Source organism: Macrotis lagotis, chromosome 1 (assembly GCF_037893015.1).
Source record: "Macrotis lagotis isolate mMagLag1 chromosome 1, bilby.v1.9.chrom.fasta, whole genome shotgun sequence".
In the NCBI taxonomy this organism is placed as follows: domain Eukaryota; kingdom Metazoa; phylum Chordata; class Mammalia; order Peramelemorphia; family Peramelidae; genus Macrotis; species Macrotis lagotis.
In genome coordinates this window covers 775,106,801-775,131,489 of record NC_133658.1, presented here as the reverse complement: position 1 = coordinate 775,131,489, position 24,689 = coordinate 775,106,801, and the positions used below count along the sequence as shown (strand labels likewise).

At 37.5% G+C, this 24,689-nt stretch overlaps 1 protein-coding gene across 1 annotated transcript in view; it reads right to left on the bottom strand.

The window, feature by feature from the left end:
* The window catches only part of CFAP300 (cilia and flagella associated protein 300), a 29,189-nt gene extending 4,714 nt beyond the window's left edge, over positions 1–24,475 (bottom strand). The window contains exons 1-6 of the mRNA XM_074216552.1: positions 24,318–24,475; positions 24,153–24,234; positions 21,342–21,417; positions 6,044–6,210; positions 4,166–4,338; positions 1,149–1,215 (exon numbers count right to left, since the gene is read on the bottom strand). Coding sequence (XP_074072653.1) covers positions 1,149–1,215; positions 4,166–4,338; positions 6,044–6,210; positions 21,342–21,417; positions 24,153–24,234; positions 24,318–24,424 — 672 coding nt within the window. The 5' untranslated portion in view covers positions 24,425–24,475. The remainder of the gene's footprint in view (positions 1–1,148; positions 1,216–4,165; positions 4,339–6,043; positions 6,211–21,341; positions 21,418–24,152; positions 24,235–24,317) is intronic.
* Between the last annotated feature and the right edge of the window lie 214 nt (positions 24,476–24,689).

Sequence of the window (24,689 nt, the reverse complement as noted above, 5' to 3'; positions counted from 1 at the left end):
TTAAGTGTCTGAGAGAGGATTTGAACCCAGATACTCCTGATTCCAGGGCCGGTGCTTTATCCACTGCACCACCTAGCCGCCCCTTAATATTTCTTTATTTTAGCCAATCTATTATTACAATAATTTTGTTATAAGAGTAAACATAACCCCCCCACCACCAAGAAGATGAGAAACCTCAAGAGTAGTGAGAGAGAGAAAAAAAAATGTACTTCAGACTGTTCAGATTCCAGTGGTTCTGTCTCTGGGGTGAGTTGCTTTCTTTATCATGAGTCCATCTGAGAAGTTGCTTCCATATTTTTCCCACAGTTGCTATCATAAGCTGTATTTCCCTCTACTCTATTCCTCCCCACTCTCATTTATTCTATTCTCTCTCCTTTCATCCTGGCCCGGTCCAAAAGTGTGTTGTATCTGAGTACCCTCTCTCTCAATCTTCCCTCTCTTCTACCACCTACTTCTACCACCTATTCCCCCTTCCCTCCCCCCATTCCCCCTTATCCCATCCTTTTCTTCTCATATTTTTCTAGGGTAAGATAGATTTCTATACCCTATGTTATTTCTATACCCTATAGCCTATGTTAATGTTATTATCCCTGTTATTTCCTCTCTTGAGCCATTTCTGATGAGAATGAAGGCTCACTCATTCCCCCTTGCCTTCCCCCTGTACCACTCCACTGAAAAAGCTTTTTCTTGACTCTTATGTGAAATTTCCTAGCTTCTTCTTCATCTCCTTTCTCTTCCTCCCAGTACTTTCCTTTATCACCCATTGACTCCATCTTTTTACTATATTATGCCACTATATTCAGCTTCTTCCTGTGTCCTGTCTATATATGCTCTTATAAATAAGAAAGATGAATCAACATTCTTCCAACATGTAGTACTACTATAATTTCATCAGTAACAAGTACCTAAATGCTTTTCTATCCAATTTTCCCACAACCCACTTAGAAATGAATGCATAGGGGCAGCTAGGTGGCGTAGTGGATAAAGCACCGGCCCTGGAGTCAAGAGTACCTGGGTTCAAATCCGGTCTCAGACACTTAATAATTACCTAGCTGTGTGGCCTTGGGCAAGCCACTTAACTCCGTTTGCCTTGCAAAAACCTAAAAAAAAATGAATGCATATATAAAGAACAATAGAATAAGACTTACATATGCTGTAACCTTAAAGACGACAGAAGTAACACGTATGTTCTTGGTTTGAGGTTCTTTAACAACACTAGAATCAAAGAAAAACATTTATTTTAAACATATATCTATATACACTTGTATCTTTTACATAGTTTTAGTCAACAGTTATTAAAAATTTAGATAGAATATTATCCTTTCATTCATCCTGGTCATAGAAATAACATATAAATAATCCATAAATATTTAGTAAATGCTCTAAAGTTAGATGATCCTCTTTTACATGACTTATGCTGCATATCATTCACCAAAGCATATTTTATTTTTTGTTCATTTTATCAGTCATGTCTGATTCTTCTTAACCCTATTTGGGATTTTCTTGGCAAAGATACAGGAATGGCTTACCATTTTCTTTTCTAGCTCTTTTTACAGATGAGGAAACTGAAGCAAACAAAGTTAAGTGCCTGGCATTAGATAGCTACTAAGTGTCTGAAACTATATTTGAATTCAGGAAAATGAATTTTGATTGTAGGCTCAGTACACTATCCAATGCGCCACCTAGCTGCATTGAAAGTCTATAACCAAGATATTTATTCCTCCCTCTTCCAAAATTGAAATCATAACAGGATTTCACATCAACTGGTCTTGGACAGTCTCTGTCAAGGTGGAGTCCACTGTTGATTCAAAAATATAAGTGAAGCAACAGAGTAGAATAAGAGGGACATTAGAAATACTTTAATCTATTTACTGATAAAATAAATGAAGAATACTGACTGTGAGGAATAGAGGTTTAAAGGAAAAAATCTCATTCTACCATTGTCATTGTATTATGTAAAAGAATATAGGATAAATAGACATTATGCATTTTTGAACTTGGACCACATTTGGAAAATCCCCCCAGTGCTTTTATTAACCTCTAACCATTCCTTGCTGTAAAAATCCCTTTTTAAATAATAATATTTTCTCAATTATAATAATTATTATCCCACTCTAATCCATCCTCACCTCCTCTGTGAAGATGAATTGTCCTAAAATAAAGTTTGGACCATGTCACTTCCCTTACTCAATAAACTCAACTGGTTCCCTGTCACCTTGAAGATAAAATATAAAATGCTGTTTGACACTTAATGACTTTCATAGTCTACCCTTCCCCCACCTTTCTGGACTTTTTAGACCCTATGCCTCAGTGTCACGGGCCTTCTTACTTTTTCCTGGAATGAGACACTCCATCTCCTGACACCTGGCACTTTCTCTGACTGTTCCCCATTCATGGAATTCTCTCCCTCCTCATCTCTGCCCTCTTAGCTTTCATGACTCCTTTCAAATCCTACATAAAATTCCATCTTCTACAGGAGACTTTTTGTGAACTTCCTTAATTCTAGTGCCTTTGTTGATTATCTCCAATCTGTCCTGTCCATATTTTGCTTGTACATAGTTGTTTCTATGTTGTTTCCCTCATTAGATCATGAATTCCTTGAGAATAGATATTGTCTTTTATCCTTCTGTATATCTTAATACAATCTGTATCGGTTTAGAGCAATCTCTGGACATAGTAGGTACTTAATAAATGTTTGAAGAATTCAAATTATAAGTAACTCAATGAATGATGAATGGGAAATGTATTGTGTTAGTAGGTTATCTTCTAAAAATGAGTATGATATTATGGTTGTATGTCAGTTGTGTAAAAAACTGTCCTAATTAAACACAAGTAGGAAAGGAGATGAATCAGTTATGAATTAAGACACTAGCTATAGGCTTCCCAGGTGGTACACTGGTATCCCCTAAATATTACAAAATCAAAATTAAGGCATCCAAGACAACAGGGAGATTTTTCTGAGAGTTTGTTTACTAGAAAACAAGAGCTAGAGTCATTAGAGAATGAGACGATACTGAGAGACTCTCTGCATAACTGGAAGCTTTTATTAAGCATCTGCTAGGCCAGGTACTGGGGTAAACACTATAAATATGCTCTCATTTGGGATGTAGATGCTATTATTATTATCCCCACTTCACAGTTTTGGAAACTGAGGCAATTCAAGGACCCTCTACCTCCTGCTTGTCTTGTCTCCAGGTCCAATACTACTATGCTCCCTAACTGGGAATTGAACCTTTTTGGAGAAGCAAAAAAAAAAGCAACTTAACTAACCCGTTGAAAGTGAATTTTGAGATTCTAAGGAATACAACTTCAGGGGAAAAAACATGAAACATACTTTGTAGGAAATGCTACATCAGAAGGGTGAATAGTAGCAGAGTTGCTATTATAAGTCAGTTGAGAAATTAATTTTTCTGTTCTTATTACTAAAGAATTTTATAAGAAGTTTACAAGAAGCAGGGATGGAGAAAAGGAGAGGAACCTCATATAGGAGAGACCAAAAAAAAAATGCAACTGTAGGGGTGGCTAGGTGGTGCAGCGGATAAAGCACCGGCCCTGGAGTCAGGAGTACCTGGGTTCAAATCCAGTCTCAGACACTAAATAATTACCTAGCCATGTGGCCTTGGGCAAGCCATTTAACCCCATTTGCCTTGCAAAAACCTAAAAAAAAAAAACCAAAACCAAAAAGCAAAAAATGCAACTGTAAATGAACTACACATAAGGAATTTGTGCAATCCATTAAAACTCATGCTGAAGAGAAAATGCTGTTATGAAATCAATTATAAAAACTGCATATAAAACATTTCTAAGTATAAAAATATAATTTTACTATTAAGAAAATTCAAAGACTCCCCAAAAGAATCAGAAGTAGCAAAGGGTATATGGGTAATTATTTAAGATTTGGATATGACTGGAGTACTAGATATGGAGTAAATGCTGGGTAGGGAGAAGAAAAAGGTAGCTGCTTAGTGAATGCAGGACCAAGGTAAGGCCAGCAACACCTCAGGTTGAAGTGACCTGTAATAGTGAGGTAAGGATGAGAGTAGGCCAGCCAGAGCAGTGCTGTTTTAATGTAGTCACAAATGGAGAGCTTACAGTGTCAAACAAAAATTTTGCTTATGTTCAATCAATTAATCAATGTTAATATGGTATGGTTTAGAAATATTACCTCACAAGATCCTTATAGATAGTCTTTGCTGTTTCCAGATATGGATCAAGTATATCTTCATATTGACAAAGAAGTCCACCAAGGCAAAGATGTTTAAAAATACAGAAAAGGAACTCTTGACGATCTAATTGGCTGAATATCTCGTATTTCTCTGAGTCTTCCATTAGTAAAACCTCATATAAGATGAGAAAATATGGTTTAATCTTAAGGTAACACTGACTTGCTTAAGAATATCTGCTATTTTTGAAAATGAGTTTGTGTTGAAATTTTTTTAGTAAAGATTATTTTTTTACAGGTATCACAGTAATTAATGATTTTTTTGAAATTCCTACATAAAGACCAAAAGCCAGAACAATTCAGATGAGTATCGTAGTTGTTTTCCTTCTACCTTATCATTAGATATTTCACTGAAGGTCTTCTCTAGCACCTGCCACATGTAATTTCTCTTTGTTCTTACCCTGGGGCAGTGGCCTTATCATTTAAAAATGCTTTTCATTTATTCTTGGTATTTAGCTTTATAAAGCAACATATTATCAGTCTCTCCAGTCATATCTAACTTGTAACCTGATTTTGAAATTTTGCCATTTCCTTCTCCAACTTATATTGCAGATGAGGAAACTGAGGCCAACACAGTTAAGTGACTTGTCCAGGATCACACAGCTAGTAAGTATCTGAGGTCAAATTTGTTCTCAGCTCTTCCTGATTAAAAGTCCAGGGGGGTTCTATCCACTGCTGATCAATATTAACTCAATGAGGTTGTTTCTTTTGTTATTTTTATTTCAAACATTCCTAAATATATTCTTTTTCATTAACTTGTTGTTATTACTATTTTTAAACTCTGGTTCAAGTCTTGGATGTGATACTTGTGAGTTATATGATTTTGGTCTAATTTCCATTTCTGTAAAATAAGAATATAATAATCTGACTAGAGTTTTGTGAAGAATCAATTGCTATATTATATATGTACATATCCCCAATATGTATGCACACATGTCTGTTTACATGAACTGTAAAGCACTACTCAAACAAAAAAGTACTAATTATAAACTTAATAAAAGTATTACTAAGTTTTATTGCTTAAAGTTTTGGATTAAACTGTCTTTACAATTTGGTAAAGTCAACAATTTATAAATAGGCCCTTTCCCATTCTCCAGAAAGTCTTGGCACATAGTATTCATTAATAACTGTTTATTGACTGAATAGTATATCAACAGATGTGTGTGTATATAGAGGTAAACTAAATCATTAAATGATCAGCAAATTGTAGAAGTTGTTATTTCCTTTCTTAACCTAATTGCTTATTTAAATAACAGCTCTTATAAGACATAATGTAGTAGAAAGAATGCAGGATTTGGAATCAGAAGAATGGAATTCAAATTTCAGCTCTGGTTACTGCATGTGTGATGGTCAAGTGACTTTACCTTTATGGGTCTCTATTTCTCATGTGTAAAGATTGAGTTGGATTAGGTGGCCTTGACTAAGGTTCCATCCAGCTCTACCTTTATGATCTGTGATAAGGAATCCTTATCTTACAAAAATAATTTTTGAACCTAGAAAAATTATTGCTCTGTTCCAAGGCAAATTGTTTCTAAATAGTCTTTCGAAATCTCTGAGGACAATAGTTATAACTTAATAGACCAAACACAATACATTAATCAAAGACCAACTGGGTACAGAACACAAAAGACTAGACAAGATAGAGTAGTAGTTATGTAAAAATTAAGGTGAGAGTAGGAATGCTCAAATAAGTACAACATATTAATTTATTATATAGACATTAGATACTTCACAGGTAAGATTTATACATAATTAAGTACCATATATTGTTCAGTGCCCAAAGTATAAAGATTACTCCAAAAATTTTACTAATGTACTTACTTTTCTTAATTCATCAGAAATGAGAAAAGGATCACAAAAATTATCCAAACACTTAACAATATGTCCACCCTCTCGAACAATTCCTTCAGAGCATAATCGGTCGAAAAATGTCATTGAAATTTGTGTGCAGGAAATATTTATGGCTTCAACTTTCTTTACTTCTGTACCTGAAAGATGATATTTTACAGAGAATAAGATAAATTTATCTATTAACTACCACTAAAAGCAAAATTCTCAGAATATCATTAAGGACAGTAGTAAATAAAATAGAATCTACTATCCAAGAGTTCAAGAATCTACTAAGATGAAATCATGTTTAAAGACATTTCTTTAAAATTTATGTTGAAGAACACATAGGTTCCCCCTCCCCATTGGAAATACATCTAGTAGTGGTATTGCTAGGTCCAAGGGCATAGGCAATTTAATAATCCTTTAGGTATAATTCTAGATTTCTTTCCAAAGTTTGACCATTTCTACCAACATTCCACATTCTTTTCAACATTTGTTGCTTTCTTCTTCAATCATTTTAGTCCATCTAGTGGGTATAAAATGAAACCTCAAAGTTGTTTTAGTTTGCATTTCTTTAATCACTAATAATTTAGAGCATTTTTCATAAGACTATAAATTATTTTGATTTCTTCTTTGTAAAACTGCCTGTTCATATTCCTTGACCATTTGATCAATTGAGGAAAGACTAGTGTTTTTATAGATTTGACAAAGTTCTTTATATATTTGAGATATGAGACCTTTCTCTGAGAAACTTTCTTTTCTTTTCTTTTTTTTTTTTTTTTGCAAGGCAATGAGGTTAAGTGGCTTGCCCAAAGTCACACAGGTAGGTAATTATTAAGTGTCTGAGGCCAGATTTGAATTCAGGTCCTCCTGACTCCAGGGTAAGTGCTCAATTCACTATGCCACCTAGTTGCTCCTATCTGAGAAACTTTCTATAAACCCGCCCCCCCCCCCCCAGTTTCTGCTTTCCATCTGATTTTGGCAACATTTGTTTTATTTGTACAAATAATGAATTTTTAATTCTCAAATCTTAAGTCTTTAAACTTCTCAAATACTTAAAATATTCATCATTTCCAGCATTTCATTTTTGTAATCTTTTTTTTAAATGCAGCAAAATGGTCAATAATGCAAGCTAACTGAAAGGAAGTTTAGCATACTTTAGTGGGGGAAAAAAACCTTGAGTTACAGAATGTGTGAAAGGAAATACAATAAAGCTTATATTATTAGGAATTATTTCCCTAGAGAATGGGATGAATTCACCGATAAAATCAAAGAGAGTAGAAGTATAGATTAGAAAATAGAACAATATGTTACTTTATAAGAAATATACTTGAAACATGATCACATAGATTTGAAAATGGGGGAAATCAAAATCTTTATTATGCTTTAGATGAATTAAAAGCAGAAAGTAGGGGCAGCTAGGTGGCGTAGTGGATAAAGCACCGGCCCTGGAGTCAGGAGTACCTGGGTTCAAATCTGGTCTCAGACACTTAATTGCCTAGCTGTGTGGACTTGGGCAAGCTACTTAACCCCGTTTGCCTTTTAAAAAAAACAAAAAAAAAAAGAAAAGCACAAAGTAATCATGATTTTATACAATGTTAAGAAATAGAGGCATAATAAGAAGAGGTAAATGGAAAATTCAATGTGCTTAAAGGCACCACACATCAATGTATCACTATCATTACTTGTGTATGTGTGTATGTATGCACTGACTAAACAGCATAGCATCTAAATACTCAAGAAAATATTTAATTGTAAAAACAGACAGTAAAAAATATGATAGGGCGGCTAGGTGGGGTAGTGGATAAAGCACCGGTCCTGGAGTCAGGAGTACCTGGGTTCAAATTGGTCTCAGACACTTAATAATTACCTAGCTGTGTGGCCTTGGGCAAGCCACTTAACCCTGTTTGCCTTGCAAAAAAAAAAAAAACAAAACCTAAAAAAAAAATATGATAGCATGAAACTTCAATGTACCCTTTTCAGACTTATACTAATTTGAAGATAAATTTGTACGATATTAAGGATTATTTTAAAATTTTGTATCTCTAAATGCTTTATAAACAAAACAGAGAAAGAAACAAATCAAGGAACTAGACATGAAACTTTAAAAAAATGAGAACAACAAATAACACTCCCCTAAAGACAAAATTAGAAATTCTGAAAATCCAAGAATAACAAAATTGAAGGAGGAAAAAAATCCATCCTGAACTAGTAAATGAAACCAGAAGATTTAAAAACAAACAAATACATAAATAATCTAATTTTTAAAAAGAAAACCAAATAGTAAAATTGACAACACTTGAAATAAAAGAAATTATCAGGAACTTTTATGCCCAATTATCGGTCAACAAAATAGATAACTTAGATGAAATCGATAAATATTTACAAAAATATAAAATATCCAAATTAATAAAAGAAACAGATTATTTAAATAACCCAATATAAAAAAAATAAATTGATTTAGGTAGTAAGTAAACTCCCCAAAGGAAGGAAAAGCCAAAAATTCCCTCTAGGATCAGATGGATTTACAAGTGAATGCTGTCTAATATTCAAAGAATAATTATAATTAGTTCCTATATTAGATAGACTGTTTTGCAAGCATGAGAAATGAATCTCTTTTTGTTGTTGCTTTTTTTTTGCAGGGCAATGGGGTTAAGTGGCTTGCTCAAGGCCACACAGCTAGGTCACATTTGAACTCAGGTACTCCTGACTCCAGGGCTGTTACTCTATCCACTGTGCCACCTAGCCACCCCGAGAGGGCAATTTTGATGATTTAAAAAAAAATAAAGATTTGCACTCAAAAAACCCCCCAATATAGTTAAAATTAGGAAAATAGTTAACTTGGGTGGAAAAAAATCTTTGAAATCACTTTCTGATGAAGGTCTCATATCTAAGATACCTAAGGAACTGGTAAGAGTATAAGTATAGGGGCGGCTAGGTGGCATAGTGGATAGAGCACTGGCCCTGGAGTCAGGAGTACCTGGGTTCAAATCTGGTCTCAGATACTTACTAATTACCTATCTGTGTGGCCTTGGGCAAGCCACTTAACCCAATTTGCTTGCCTTGCAAAAAAAAAAGAGTATAAGTATATAAAGAGTAAGAGTCCTTCACAAATAGATAGTAGTTAAAAGATAAGAATAGGAAGCTTTCAAAGGAAGAAATCTAAACTATCAACACCATCTGAAAAACATATAATGCACTAATATTTGTGGAAATTCAAATTAAAACACCTCTTATCTATCAGATAATAAATGAGGAAAATGACAAATGTTGGAGGGGTTACAGGTAAATAGACACACTAATAAACTTCTGGAGTTATGAATTGGTCCAAGAATTCTGAAAAGCATTTTGGAAATAAGTACAAAAAGTTCCTCAACTCTGAATGCCCAGGTATACCACTATTAGATTTATACCCCAAAGAAATAAAATAAAGAGAAAAATAATCCATATCTACAAATAAATTTACTGGAGCCCTTTTGTGGTAGCAAAGATCTGGAATCTTAGGGAGTTCTCACTTATTGAGAATGACTAAAAACATTAGCGTATATGAATGTAACAGAATATCATTATGCCAGAAAGAAATGAGTGGCATCAGAAAAACTAGGAAAAGTCATGAGCTGATGCACAGTGAAGTGAGCAGAACCAGGGCAATTTATACAGTAATATAAAGAAAAACAACTTTGAAAGATTTTAAAACTTTTATCAATGCAATGATGAACCATAAATCCAGAGAACTGATGATGAAACTTTCTAACCATATCTCCTAAGAGGTATGTTATAGCTTTAAGATTTAGAATGAAACATATTAAATTTTTTTTTTTTTTTTAGCTTTTTGCAAGGCAATGGGGTTAAGTGGCTTGCCCAAGGCCACACAGCTAGGTAATTATTAAGTGTCTGAGGCTGCATTTGAACTCAGGTACTCCTGACTCCAGGGCTGGTGCTCTATCCACTGCACCACCTAGCCACCCCAAGACATATAATTTTAGATATGGACAATAAAACAATTTCTTTTTCATGAATATGAATGTATTACAAAATTTGTTTTCTTTTTCTTTTTCAATGGTAGCAGATGGGGGTTGGAGAGGAAAAAATAAAAGCTTATTAACTGAAAAATTAAATGAAAGAAGAAATGCAATAAACTCAGCATATATTTACAAATATTTTCTTCCTTTCTCCTCCCCAAAGAGAGAAAAAGAGAAAAAAACAAATTTATTACGAATAGGCACAATTGAGAAAAACAAATTCCCACATGTCCATGTTTAAAATGTAAGTATCATTCTACATATTGAATCCATTACTTCTCTTTACTCATTCTTTTTTTTTTTGCTGGAATCTTGGTTGGTCACTACATTGATTAGCAATTTTAACTGGGGGGGGGGGTGGAGCCAAGATGGCGACAGGAGAGGATAGTCTCTTAGGTACTCTCTCTCTCTCTGATATTTCCAAACTTATAAAATAAGGACTCTAACTGAATTTTTAAGATACAGAATCCAGGGGTGGCTAGGTGGCCTAGTGGATAAAGCACTGGCCTTGGAGTCAGGAGTACCTGGGTTCAAATCCAGTCTCAGACACTTAATAATTACCTAGCTGTGTGACCTTGGGCAAGCCACTTAACCCCGTTTGCCTTGCAAAAAAAAAACCTTAAAAAAAATAAAAAAGATACAGAATCCACAGAGGGATCCAGTGAGGCAATTCTCCAGCCCAAGGTAACCTGTAAAATAGTGGAAAGGTTCGGCTCCATGGGGTTAGAGGGGTGGCCCGCTAGAGTGAAGGAACTTCAGCCTCCCAGAGGCAGCCCCAGGGCACTGGGAGCCACAGCACATAGCAGTGGGGGCAGTTTTCTGACCTATACCCCGGGAAGCACCAGGCACAACTTGGGGGATCAGTGGGGGGACCTCTGCCAGAGCAAGCACGTGAAGCCCAGCCCTCAGGGCACCCAGTGAGCAGCATGGCTGTGGCAGCCCAGACCCAGGAACTGGAAGCAGGCAAAACTGGTAAGTAGGAACCCCCAGGCCTGAGTGCTGAGCCTAGGTAGGTGAGTGGAGAGAGACCTCCCTGGAACAGCACTCTGGCGTTCTGACCACATTCAGATCCTGATTGCAGTCTGGGCCCCCCACAGAATAGCAGCCCTGTGGCAGAGGGCTGTGCTTGTGGTCATTCATAGACCAGGAGGGAAGACAGAGCCTCACACACACACAGGAGAGCCTTTGGGGGGGGTGTCCCAATAATACTCAAAAGTTCAGGAAGCACCCTAAAACCAGGCATAGGCTGGAGAAATGAGTAAACATAGAAAAATGAGGAACACCATTGAGAAATACTTTGTCTATGATCTCAAGAAGGATCAAAATATTCAATCTGAAAAAGAGGAAGTACAAGCTCCTGCATCTAAAGACTCCAAGAAAAACAGAAATTGGGCTCATGCTATGACAGAGCTCAAAAAAAGATTTTGAAAAAATCAAGTGAGAGAGAGATAGAAGAAAAATTGGGAAAAGAAACGAGAGATTCAGGAAAAACATGAAAAAGAAGCCAGCAGCTTAGTCAAAGAGATCTAAAAACATGGTGAAGAAAATACGATGTTGAAAACCAGCTTAGGTCAAATGGATAAAACAATTCAAAAAGTTGTTGAGGAGAAGAATGCTTTAAAAAAGCAGAATTGGCCGGATCGAAAAAGAAATAAAGCTCTCTGAGGAAAACAAATTCTTCAGATGTAGACTGGAACTGAGGGAGGCTGCTGATTTTATGAGAAATCAAGATACAATACTTCAAATACTTCAATACTTCAAAACTAAAACTAGAAGAAAATGTGAAACATCTCATTAAAAAAACTCATATGGAAAACAGATTCAGGAAAGACAATTTAAAAATTATTGGAATACCTGAAAGTCATGATCAGGAAAAGAGCCTTGACCTCATTTTTAATGAATTCCTACGGGAAAATTGCCTGGATATCCTAGAAGCAGGGGGGAAAAATAGAAATTAAGAAAATCCACCAATCTCCCTGAGGAGATCCAAATAAAACTACCCCCAGGAATATTATAGCCAAGTTCCAGAACTCCCAAGTCAAAGAGAAAATAATACAAGCAGCCAGAAGGACACAATTCAAATACCGTGGAGCTACAATCAGGATCTCACAGGACTTAGCAGCAACTACATTAAAAGCTCATAGGGCTTGGAATATAATATTCTGGAAGGCAAAAGAGCTCAGAATACAACTGAGAATCAGCTATCCAGCAAGGCTGAATGTCCTCTTCCAGGGAAAAAGATGGACTTTCAATGAACCAGGGAATTTCAAATGTTCCTGTTGGAATGGCCAGAGCTGAACAGAAGGTTTGATCTTCAGATACAGGACTCAGGTGAAGCATAAAGAGTGGAGGAGAAGGGGAAAATATGAGGGACTTAATGATGATGAACTGCATGTATTCCTGTATAGAAAAATGACATTGATAATACTCATATGAACTTTCTCATTTAACAGAGCAGGTAGAAGCTTTTATAGATGAAGCACAGGAGAGAGCTGAATTTGAAGATATAATATAGTGTAAAAAGGGAGTCAATAGAAAAAAGGGAAATGTAATGGGAGAAAGAAAAAGGAAAGGTAGACTAGGCTAAGATATTTCATATAATAAGATTTTTTTTATTACAATGAACTATTGCAATGATATGGAAGGAGTGAAGACAAGGGGAGGAATGAGGGAACCTTTGCTCTCATCAGAGGTGGCTCAGAGAGGAAACAACATATATACTCAATGGGGTATAGATATCTGGAGTAAGGAGGAGAGAAAGGCGACAGGGGGAAGGGGTGGATATGTGAATGATGGAGGAAAGGATGGACTGGGGGGGGGAGGAGTGGTCAGATATAACACATGTTCTTTTTTATTTCTTGCAAGGGGTTGGGATTGGATGGCCTGTCCAGGACCATAGGGCTGGGTATATGCTGGGCCTAAGGGGTGGTATGTGTGTTTGGGGCCTCTTGGCCCCAGGGCTGGGGTTCTTTCTGCTGCACCACTCAGCTACCCTATAGTACCTTTAAGAAGATGGACAGAGGGGCAGCTAGGTGGCACAGTGGATAGTGGGCCTGGAGTCAGGAGTACTTGAGTTCAAATCCAGCCTCAGACACTTAATAATTACCTAGCTGTGTGGCCTTGGGCAAGCCACTTAACCCCCACTGCCTTGAAAAAAAAAAGAGGGACAGACTGCTGGGATTCAAATTCAGATTTCTTAACTGCAAGTATAATATTTTCCATGATACCATAAAGCTTCAATTCTGAAAGAACTCCCCACTCCTTTCATGACCTTTTTTGTTATTGTTTTTGCTAGGCAGTGAGGTTAAGTGACTTGCCCAAGGTCACACAGCTAGGTAATTAATAAGTCAGGTCCTCCTGACTCCAGGACGGGTGCTTTATCCACTGCCCCAGTTTCATGACCTATTTTTAAAGCGACAGATGGGATATTCAGAAAACAGGATTGAATGAACAGGGAAGGAGAAATATAAAGATATAGGGAAACATAATGAAATTGTGATATAGTAAAACTCATTTACAATAACCAAGAGCTTGATATTTTGGACAAAATTTGACTAAAATGTATCTTTACCTAGAAAACCCTTCTGTAGAAATTGTAAAGAAAAATTTTGCAAGGAGAAAAAATTTAAATTGAATATAAACTGTGTTGACTGTCAAAAAGTACTCTAGAAACACATTTACACTGTCAGTTTACTTGCTAATGTACTCATAGAGTCATGGAGTAAAATGATTTTTTTTTGCATCCAGATGCTTAATGGGATGCTCATCAAGAGGAAGATATGGCCTAAGTTCCAAGACAAGATAATTTAGAAATATGCAGTTATCGGGACATTGTCACTAAGCTTTACAGCAGTGTACCCCAAAGTTAGCGGACCATAGGCTAAATTGAAGTAAGCATGATGACCTTTGAGGAGTTTTACAATTTTTAGATACTATTAGGAAATGCAAATTAAATTTGAAGGCTCAAAGAAGTAATTAGTCAAAGAAGGAAAATGACAGAGAAAAGAGTAAGAATACAGTTCAACTTTTGTAACCAAAAATCATTGGCAAAAAGAGCTGAAGTCAAAGGGATAGATTTTATTTTTTTCCTGAGCTTCTACCTTTGTCTTTCATTTCCCATGCCTTAATTTCTAAATTTCTCTCCCACTTCCTTCTCAGAAATGCATTATGAAAAGTGTTACAATTGAGAAATCAAATTTAAAAAATTCTAAAATATAGGTATATAGCTATCAGATAGTTCCCTTAGACATCATCAAAGAATTGACTTGATGTGACTCAATTGAACCCAATTTGTGTTTCTTCCTTTAGGAGCTTAAGTTTTATACTTTTGGCAATCATAAAGTAATTTATATCCTAATTATATAGATGATTCTGATCTATGTATTAAAGTAGTACTCCTAAAGAAGGTGAAATCCTTAAAAAAACAAGGATTTTTTTCATTTTTGTCCTTTAACTTCAGTACTTAATACTACTTTGTACACAGTAAGTATTTAAGATACTCATTGGTTAAAATTTTTTTATTATTATTTATTTGTTTATTCTTATTTTTGTACAAATGTTTTTTATACTTTACTAAAATATTCTTTTTTTTTTTTAGGTTTTTTTTTTTTGCAAGGCAAACTGGTTAAGCGGCTTGCCCAAGGCCACACAGCTAGGTAATTATTAAGCGTCTGAGACCAGATTTGAACTCAGGTACTCCTGACTCCAGGGCCGGTGCTTTATCCACTGCGCCACCTAGCCGCCCAAAATATTCTTGTTTAAGAGTAAACATAAGACCCCCTCCCCCCCAAAATATAGACCCTCATGAGTAATAAAGTAAAGAGAAAAAAATTAAAATTAATAATAATAATAGGTGAAGCCAGGTGGCACAGCAGACGGAGCACTGGCCCTGGAGCCAGAAGCACCTGGGTCCAAATCCAGCCCCAGACACCCAACAATCAACCAACTGTGTGACCCCGGGCAAGCCACCCCAACCCCATTGCCCTGCAAAAACCAAAAAAAAAAAAGATACAAAATAATAATAATAATAATAATAGTAGTAGTAGTAGTAGTAGTAGTAGTAGTAGTAGTAGTAGTAGTAGTAGTAGTAGTAGGGGTGGCCAGGTGGTGCAGTGGACAGCACCGGCCCTGGAGGCAGAAGCACTCCAGTCCAAATCTGGCCTCAGACACACCCAACAATCACCCAGCTGTGTGGCCCCAGGCAACCCCCCCAAATAATAATAATAATAATAATAAATATGCTTCAGTCTGTGTTCCAACACCTCCGGCTCTGTCACAGGTGGATCACATTCTTTATGATAAGTCCATCACAAAAGCTACTTCCATATTTTTCTACCGTTGCCATTGCTGATTGCAACTCTCTCCATTCATATGTGTGATCATTTCACTTCCAAAGGGCTTCAGTTTTTTCATAGTTAAAATGAAGAAATCCCTTTCAAATGCATGTCTTATTATTGTTTATTCTTACAAATAGGCTAAGGAACCCCATTCAATTACAGTAATAAATACAACAAGCTGTAGGAGATAGGTACTGTTATCCCCTTTTTTAAAGAAAAGGAAACAAGTCACACAGAGACTGCATGACTTTCTCAGGTAACACAAAGTAGTTTATAAGAGGCAGAATTTGATCCCTGATCTTTCTGACTCTAGAGCTTGATGTTCTCTAGTCTTCTATGAAATTTTAGGCACTGACAGGAGATGCTGGATACCTTATACAGTTCTTGGGTGGACTGGTTTGGAGGTAGTAGGAACAGTATTTCCCTGAGAGTAAAGCATAAAGTAGTAAGTATAAAGAGTGCTGCTAGCTGACTATAACACAACTTTCAGTGAATTCTGTGGTAAAATTATCTGGTTTTGTTAGGAGAAAGCTAAGACTTAGAGTATGACATGGAGCACAATTGATAGACTAGTAAGGAAAAAGAAAATGGGTATATTAATAGAATTACTAGCTGCAGTGCCTCTAAAAATCTACTACATATATATATTAATGGCAATTAGGAGAAAGGGTGGCTATGATGGAACCACACCCTTTTATCACTCCTACAGAAGCAATGAGTAGGTAGAGCACTGGACCTGGAGTCAGGAAGACTTTAGTTCAAATCCAACTTGACAAACTGCTTTCAGCAAAGAATTTAGCAAACCTTAAAGCAGTACATAAATGTTATTATTTTAACTTCCACTTTAATTTAGGTCTGGTCCACAAAAGGGAGATTTTCCAGTACAATTGCTACTACAATAGTCCAGGCAGGGGATAAAAGAAAAGGCCTTATCAGGAAAGATAAGGGCAATATTTTAAAGATATAATCTTCAGGACTACACAGAAGTTTAAATGAGAGAGATAAAGAAAGACAGAGCTTGTATAATTGGGTGGATGGAGGGTGGCTTTGAATGTAATAGGAAAAGGTGGAAGTGGCTTGGGGAAAAAATAATGAGTTCTGTTTTGAACTTGCTGGGTTTATGATGTCTTATAGGACATCTAATTTGAGATATCCATATTCTGTTGGAAATGAGAGACTGGAGGTCAAGAAAGAGGTTGAGGCTGGATAAATAGATCTGGGAATAATAACTAAATCATCTCTGATGAGATCACCAAGCAAAGCAGTATAAATAAGAGAAAAGAAACTAGAACAGAGCTTTGGAAAACTCCCACATTAGAAAGTTTGACCCAGAAGATCCAGCAAAGGAGATTGAAGAATCGTTGGACAGGTAGAACGAAGAGAACCAAGAAAAAGCAATGTCATGTAAACTCAAACAGAAGTGAATATCAAGAAAAGAGTAATCAACAAATGTCAGTCTGTAGAGAGGTCAAGAAGGATGAGAACTGAGAAAAGAGAATGAAATTTGGCAATTAAGAGACCATTGGTTATCTTTGGAGAGAGAGCAGTTTCCAATGAAAGATGGTTGTAAGCTAGCTAGTAGAAACTGAAGTAGAGAATGAGAGAAAAGGAATTGAAAACTAACTGTAAGGGGCAGTTAGGTGGCGAAGTGGATAAAGCACCGGCCCTGGAGTCAGGAGTACCTGGGTTCAAATCCGGTCTCAGACACTTAATAATTACTTAGCTGTGTGGCCTTGGGCCAGCCACTTAACCCCATTGCCTTGCAAAAACTAAAAAACAAAAAACAAAACCAAAAAATTCCCAAAAAAAACTAATTGTAAAGTAGTGATTGAGAAGTTTAGCCAAGAAAGCAAAGACAGATATAAGGGAATTAAAGAATCAAATGAGGGTTTTTTAAGAATTTGGCAACATGGGCATTTTTGCAAGTCACAGGAAGAGATCAAAGATTAATGAGAATGGGAGAAGACACGTTGAATGGGATCAAGGCATGGGGCCTTCCTTGGCAAGGAAGGCCATGTCTTCAAGCTGGATAGGGACAGAGATAATAATTGGAAATATCTGAAAGATATGAAATAAGGGGATTAGAGGGAGCTCTCAGTAAATGCCTCATTTTTTTTTCCAGTGAAAAGCAAGAATCTTTGTTAAGAGTAAGGAGGAAGGAAAGAGATGGGAGATTTGAGGAAGGATAAAAAGATTTGGGAAAGCAGCTGTGGTGAGTACATTAGTGAATTAATTAGGGAGGTATAAAAGAAATTACCTGTAAGGTAATTTTACTTCTGTAAATTATGTAAAAGGACTACCTTGCCACAGTGAGGGCTCAGTTGGAATTCTTTGAGAACCATCAACCCAGTTTTGTGATTTTTCTCTAGCTTTGTTCAGCAGTACATGACTGGAAGTGAAGGAAGCAGATGGTGGAAGTAATCCAAGGCTGAGGCTTGACATGGCAAGTCTAGCAACAAGATAAGGGGGGGGGGGGGCGTGTAAATGACTTGAGAGAAGAGGATAGGGTAAAATCATATTGGTTCATCAAGAGATCAAATGGAGAAGGAAGGAGAGTGGAGCCAGGGCCAGGGAGATGGTCTAAGGGGAAAAAATGATCGGTGGAGTTGTTGCAAGGAAGACAGAAAGGTGGAATAATAATATTAAAATCAGAAAAAGGAATTTTTAGAGTTCATGAACCTACAAGTAGAACACTTTTGGATGATGACTAGATGAAAGTTATGATCGTCTCTGTGTATAGCTGGGGTAGAGGTACAGGCCATGGGAGATAATGTAGAATATCACTATATATTGCTGAAAGGGCAGGAGCTGGAAAGAAGACTGAGCCAGACATTGAACCAATTAAGGAAAGTAGGAGTGTCAGGGAGGTCAGTGGATAAAAGCTAACATAATCATGATTTGGTGATAAAACTATCAATGAACCACAAAAGAATAATTTCTTGGAATTAAAAAAAATAGCCTTTGTGCAAAGACAATAAAATGCTTCAAAGTATGTTTTGTAGGTCCCCTTAGAGGATTTATGGGAAAACATAAACAATAGTTTTACAGGATAAGAAAAGTATGAATGGGTTGGTATCTATGGCATTGGAGGGAATCCCCTCATTGATGAACCCACAGACTCATAGAAGGATTGAAATACTGACTATGAAAATATGAAATATCAGTAGGTTTTTTTATTTCATGCTTTAATAAATGATTTTTATTTAAGGTTCTATTATTACAAAAAGAATCAAAAAAATCTCAGGATTTGAAAGGGGATCTCAGAGTTTATTTTAGTTAAACCCACTGCTGAAAAAAGAATTTCTTCTCCAACATACTTAACACTGAGTTTTTGTTTGAAGACCTTCCAAGAAGGGGCAAGCCTCTGCCACCTGAGGCAGCCCACTCCTCTTGTGCATAGCTCTAATTGTTTGGAAGATTATACCAAACCTAAACCTCCTATGATGAAACCTCCACCCAGTTCTCCTGAGAGCAAACACAAGTCTAACCTTTCTTTTAGGTAGCAGTTCTTCAACTACTTGACCACACACTTTCCTAGTTTTCTTCCTCTCCATCTTCTTCAAGTATTCTCTTCTCCAAGTTCTTATTCTCTCAATATCCCAAGTCCCTTCAACTAATCCTATGGCATGATTTCAAGGCCCTTTACCACCCACATACCCTTCTGGACAATCTCCAGGCAATCAATGTCCTTCCAAGAGTGTGGAAACTCATAATACTCTGGCTTTGAACTTAGCAGGGTGAACTTCTAGAGTATTAAAACTTCACATGTTTTGGATGCTGGACCTCAACCTTCAAAAATAATCATAATATAGAAAATCATATTTACCTCCCTGACTACAGTGTAATAAATTATCTGATTACCATTCTCAATTTGGCATTATTTTTATTTATCCAAATGTTAAAGCGAAGGAGAAACTTGATTTCTATCCACTAGAACCAAACATTGTGATTTATGTAGCAACAATGAATTCAATGCAACAAATGTTTTTTAAGACGTTAAATGTTAGACAATGAAAGTACAAAGATGACAGAGTCCCTCAACTCAAAGAGTTTATAATCTTCTATGCAGATAATGATATGGAGACTAGTAAAGGAATTATAAGAGTGTACTAGAAAATTCCAGCTGGGCAATAAGGAAGGCATTATGCATGAAGTGGAACTTGAACTAGCCTTACAAGGAAGAAAAGGATTTTAATAGAAGGAATTAGATTAAGGTAGAGGTTGGAAGGAATGAGTCCGTTCCAAAGTAAGTAGTTATGGCTTATATGAATGTGAAGTGGTAGGATGAGATTGAAGTAGAGCCAGTAGCTTAGTCTGGATGAAATATAAAGTGAAAGGCAAATGTACAACAAATGGAAAAGGTAACTTGGATCCAAGATTGAAGAAGGCTTAAATACTTACACTTTAAGTAGTTTCTATTTTATACTTCTTCAGGGAACAGAGAGCCACTGAAGGTATTTAAGCAAAAGTGATACAGCTATAACTGTGGGCTAGGAAAATTATTTGGGCAACTTGTATGAATAATGTTGTGAAGAAATTGGAAGCAATTAAAAAAATTAGGTGATTGCCAAAAAAAAAAATGAATTGTAATTTTTAGCAGTGCATATTGAAATCAAACATCTTTTGAAATACTGAAATATTATGAGCAAACTACTTTTCAAGTCCAAATGTGAAAGACCCATTGATAAGAGAACAACTTTAAGATTGCTTCAAACTGTGACCCTCATCATTAAGTCTTCAGAATTTTTTAAAAGCTGTGAAGATGATCAATTATTGGTTTTTATATTGGTAACTAGGTTTTGGGAAAAAAAAACTGGGTTCAAGTTCTGTTTATGACATGTATCAGTTATATCAACATGGGTAAGTTACTTAAACATTCAGTACCTTAAGACTTAAGTTACAGAGTTGCTGACTCAGAGATTCAATTGTTAAATGTTGACCAACACACCAATAGTTTGTTCAGGAAATGATCAAATGGGAAAATAATGAGAACTATCCACAAAAAAGACAAGTGATTTCTCCTTCACTAGATGTCTTCAAGCAAAAGCTAGATATTGTTGTATTAGAGATCTTGTTTCAGGTAAGGATTGTGCTAGGTTGCTTCTGAAGTACTTTTTAACTCAAAGATCCTATAATTCAACGGTTAGGTATAACAATAACAACAGGAAGCATTTATTTACATGCCCCTTTATAGTTTGCAAAGAACTTTAGAAGTAATATCTCATTTTATCCTCCTAACTACCTTGGAATGTAAGTGCTATTATCATTCCCATTTTACAAAAAATGTGGCAGAGGTAAAGTGACTTGTCTAAGGTCACCAAGTCCTTTTTTTGAGTTAGAAAATTTAGATTGAATTTCTGATGATGCAAACTGTTCCCTCCCCTACCCCACATCCCCCAGTAATCTGCAGTTACTAATCTAATCAAATGAGAAAAGAAAGGAAAAATATTATCTTAAAGATATCTTTTCAGTTTTACATTCTGTGATCTTTTACATATCCAGGTCTAAGGATAGCTAACAACCTCAATTTTTTAAAGGTAAGAATAGGGACAGTTTAATCATAAATACTAAAGATTTTACTTCCTTTCAGTAAAGGAAGGAAAGATTTTTAGCAGATCTTGGCTGGATACAAGATTTCATTAGTGTAGAAAATTCTCTTTATTAATGTACTAAGCCAGGGAAGGGTGTGTGTGATGGTATATGGGGTGTATGTACCCAGCTGGTAGCTGTGAAAAACCAGAATTGAACCAAGCCAACTCATGTTGGCTCTCCAGCAGATTGATATGTTAATTATTTCACCAAGACAAATATTTAAATTTACACTGCTGATTTTATTCAAAACATAAAGAAAAATGTGAAGTAAATTTTTTCTTTAGAAAAATTGGATAATATTACATAAGGAAATATTAATAATAAATTCCAGTTACTTACCTAAGTTAATCCATCGTCCAGATGAATCTGAAAGCATTTTCAAATCTGAAATAACATTTGGATCTTTAAAAAAAGCCTAAAATATAAAATGGAAGAAAAAGTCAAGCATTTTGTTTCTAATAACAAGAAGTTTCATTTCTAATATAATTATAGTAATAGACTTTTCCATGTAAAGTACTAAACATTTTCATGAAAGAACCACAGTAAAAAATCTCTCTAGAAACTAAAGAGATTCGTGTAAATTAGTGAAAAGTTTGACATATTTTTAAAAGAATTAAAGTTTTATTAATTTCACAAATATAAAATACTATAAAAAGTTAACAAAGAATATTCCAATTACAAGTTCCTTAGGACAGGATTATTCAATCTTATTTTTTAAAGTTTTTATGGAAACAATAGACAATATATTTGATTTATCATTTTAGTCAGAGCTCAGCTTTTGTTTTATTGAAGCATTTAGTAAGCCCACAGGTGGCTGCATTTTGGATAGCCCTGCTTTAGGATATAATAATTAGCTAAGAACTCTATTTGGAGAAAATGCCATGTTTTTTCAAAAAAAAAACTACCTGAAAACAATTCTCTTACAATACTAAATGTAAAGCAAATCTTTTTTTTTCTTTAGGTTTTTTCAAGGCAAATGGAGTTAAGTGGCTTTCCCAAGGCCACACAGCTAGGTACTTATTAAGTGTCTGAGACTGGATTTGAACCCAGGTACTCCTGACTCCAGGGCCAGTGCTCTATTGGCTTCACCACCGGGCCGCCCTCTGTAAAGCAAATCTTTAAAAAAAAAAAAAAGTTAACTTTCAACATACAACTTTTGAATTTTAGTGCAGATGTGACTTTTGAGTGATGTTTTTTTGATTCCCACTCCACCTATGTATTCTTTGCTCCCTTTATTTACTTTATGCTTAGCTGTAGACATTTTGACATATATGGCATGTATGGTCCTTCAAGTCAGACTTGGTTTTGTCATTGAATTTCCTAATCCTAGCAGAATGCCTTGAACTTAGTCTGGGAACTGATGAAATAATCAGACATTCCATAAATCAAGGTTCAAACTGAGATTTACATGTATTTGCTCTTGATAATATAAAAAATAGTGGTAGCAGTGGTACATAAATTAAATTAGAAGAGATTAGGAAGAAGACACCACCCACCTAAGTAGGTATCCTTGAAACCATGAGTTTTGGGGACATCACTTAATCAGTTCCCACATTTGCAAAAGGTGGAAAAGGTTGCTTTAATCACTATGTGAGAATGTTAGAACTGATAAATATGAAGTTTGCCCTTTTGGGGGGAGAAAAAAACAGAAACAGTCCTAATCTAACTCTTCCTTGTTGTGGAAAAAATTCTATTATTACTGTGATGACATTATTCAACAGAACTTTTAAGGAAACATGGTTATTGTATTCTGAAGTGCCAGAAGTTTTTTAAAAAAAGGAATTTTTTTTCTCTTCATTGTTTAGAAGGATAAAAAAAATCTATTTTCTTTTTTTTTTTTTGCAAGACAGCGAGGGTAAAGTGACTTGCCCAAGCTCAAACAGCTAGGTAGTTTTTAAGTATACCACCTAAGCTGCCTCAAAAATCTTTTTTCTTAACAATATGAGAAAAGGTTTGGCAGTTAACTGTGCTGACCTGTTTATGAAAGTATGATTGTTATTGAGCATCAATGGAAAGTTTTGAAGGAAAAATTTAAAAATCTCAAATGTACCTAAATTTTGTTGAATTTACGGACTGAGAAAGAAATGTGGATGCAGACTGCGACTATAAAGTAATAGGGAAGGTTTTTAAAGGAATTATGGCAGAATTCAAACATAAAGATAAGTTTTTATATTCTTCAAAAGAGTCATTTTGGAAGCCTTCAGACTAACTTTAACAATACAGTTTTGTGGTATAGTGGAGCACAAGACTGAAAGTCAGGAGATATGGGTCCTAGTTGTGGCTTCGCCAAATAAGCAGCTGTATAAAATCTCAGCCTCTCTTGGGCCTCAGTGAAAAGATTTTGAACTAGAAGCTTTCTCCTATTCTTCTGGAGTACAAAATTCTTTGGTTAAAAACTTTTTTTGAAATTCCTTTGTTTATGGAGTAAGTCTGTGATATAGTCTCTGGAATTTACTAAATGGTGACAATTTTTAAGGCTGAACTTGATTTTTGGGAAAAAACCGCAAGTAGATCTCATGAATTAGGTGCATGATACAATTTTTAGTTAAAAAAATAAAAAAAAAATTATTGAGTCGATAGTCGAATAAAATGGATTTTCCTGTATGACTCTTCAATTGTTTTGAGGTCCTGGCAAGGCAGCGGGGTGAGGCGGCTGGCCCAAGGCCGGCCCTGCCAGGTCCCGCCGACTCCAGGGCCGGCTGCGTCCGCCCTGCGGCCCCTAGGGTGCGGGCAGCCTCGCGGTCCGGCGGCCTGGGGGGCACGCTGCCAGGGCCGGCGCCCCCATCTCCGTGCCCTCGGTTCTCCTTCACCCGGCGCTGTGCCGGGCCCGCGGACGGCGGGCACCCTCCCGCGGGCGCCCCTCGGCGGGCTCCCCGCCCCCTCCCCACGCGGCCAGCAGGGGGGCGCGGAGGGGGCGCACGCGCCCCACACAAGTTGATGGGCTTTTGGGGGGTTCTAGGCCAGACCCTCGGGCCCCCGCGGACGGCACCTCGCCGTGGGGGGCGGGAATTCCCTTCTAGAACGGTTCCCCCTCCCGCACACGTGCCTCCTCACGCGGGGCCGGGGCCCGGGGCCCGGGGGGCCGAGGGGCCGGGGCCGGGGGGCCGGGGGCCCGGGGGGCCGGGGCCGGGGGGCCGGGGCGGACGTTACCGTGACGAAGTCATCCTTGCAGTAGGCCTGGAAGTTCTGGTCGAAGCCGAAGGCCTGCGCGCAGAGTCGTCCCTGCATGGACCTGGGCGGGGCAGGACGGCGGAGCTGAGCGGCCGGGCCGCCTCCCTCCCTCCCGCCCGCCCGCGCCCCGGCGGGCCCTCTCACCACTTGCGGAGCCGCTGGACCGTGTCTGGGCAGCGGAGGGACTGGAAGGTTCGCTGAGGGAGCGGCCTGAAGGTGAAGCCGGCCTGGTCCCCAGAGTAAGTCGCCATGCTCCCGCTCTCCCGGGGGGACGCGCTGGGGCGGTTGTCATGGAGACGAGGCGCGGCGCGCGGGCCCCGCCCCCTGGGAGGCCCCGCCCCTCGGGGCGCCTGCTGGGCCTTGGAGGAGGCCCCGCCCCTCGCGCAGGCCCCGCCCCTCGGGGCGCCGGCTCGGCCTCTCCCGCCCCTCGGCGGAGGCCCCGCCCCTCGGGGCGCCTGCTGGGCCTTGGAGGAGGCCCCGCCCCTCGCGCAGGCCCCGCCCCTCGGGGCGCCGGCT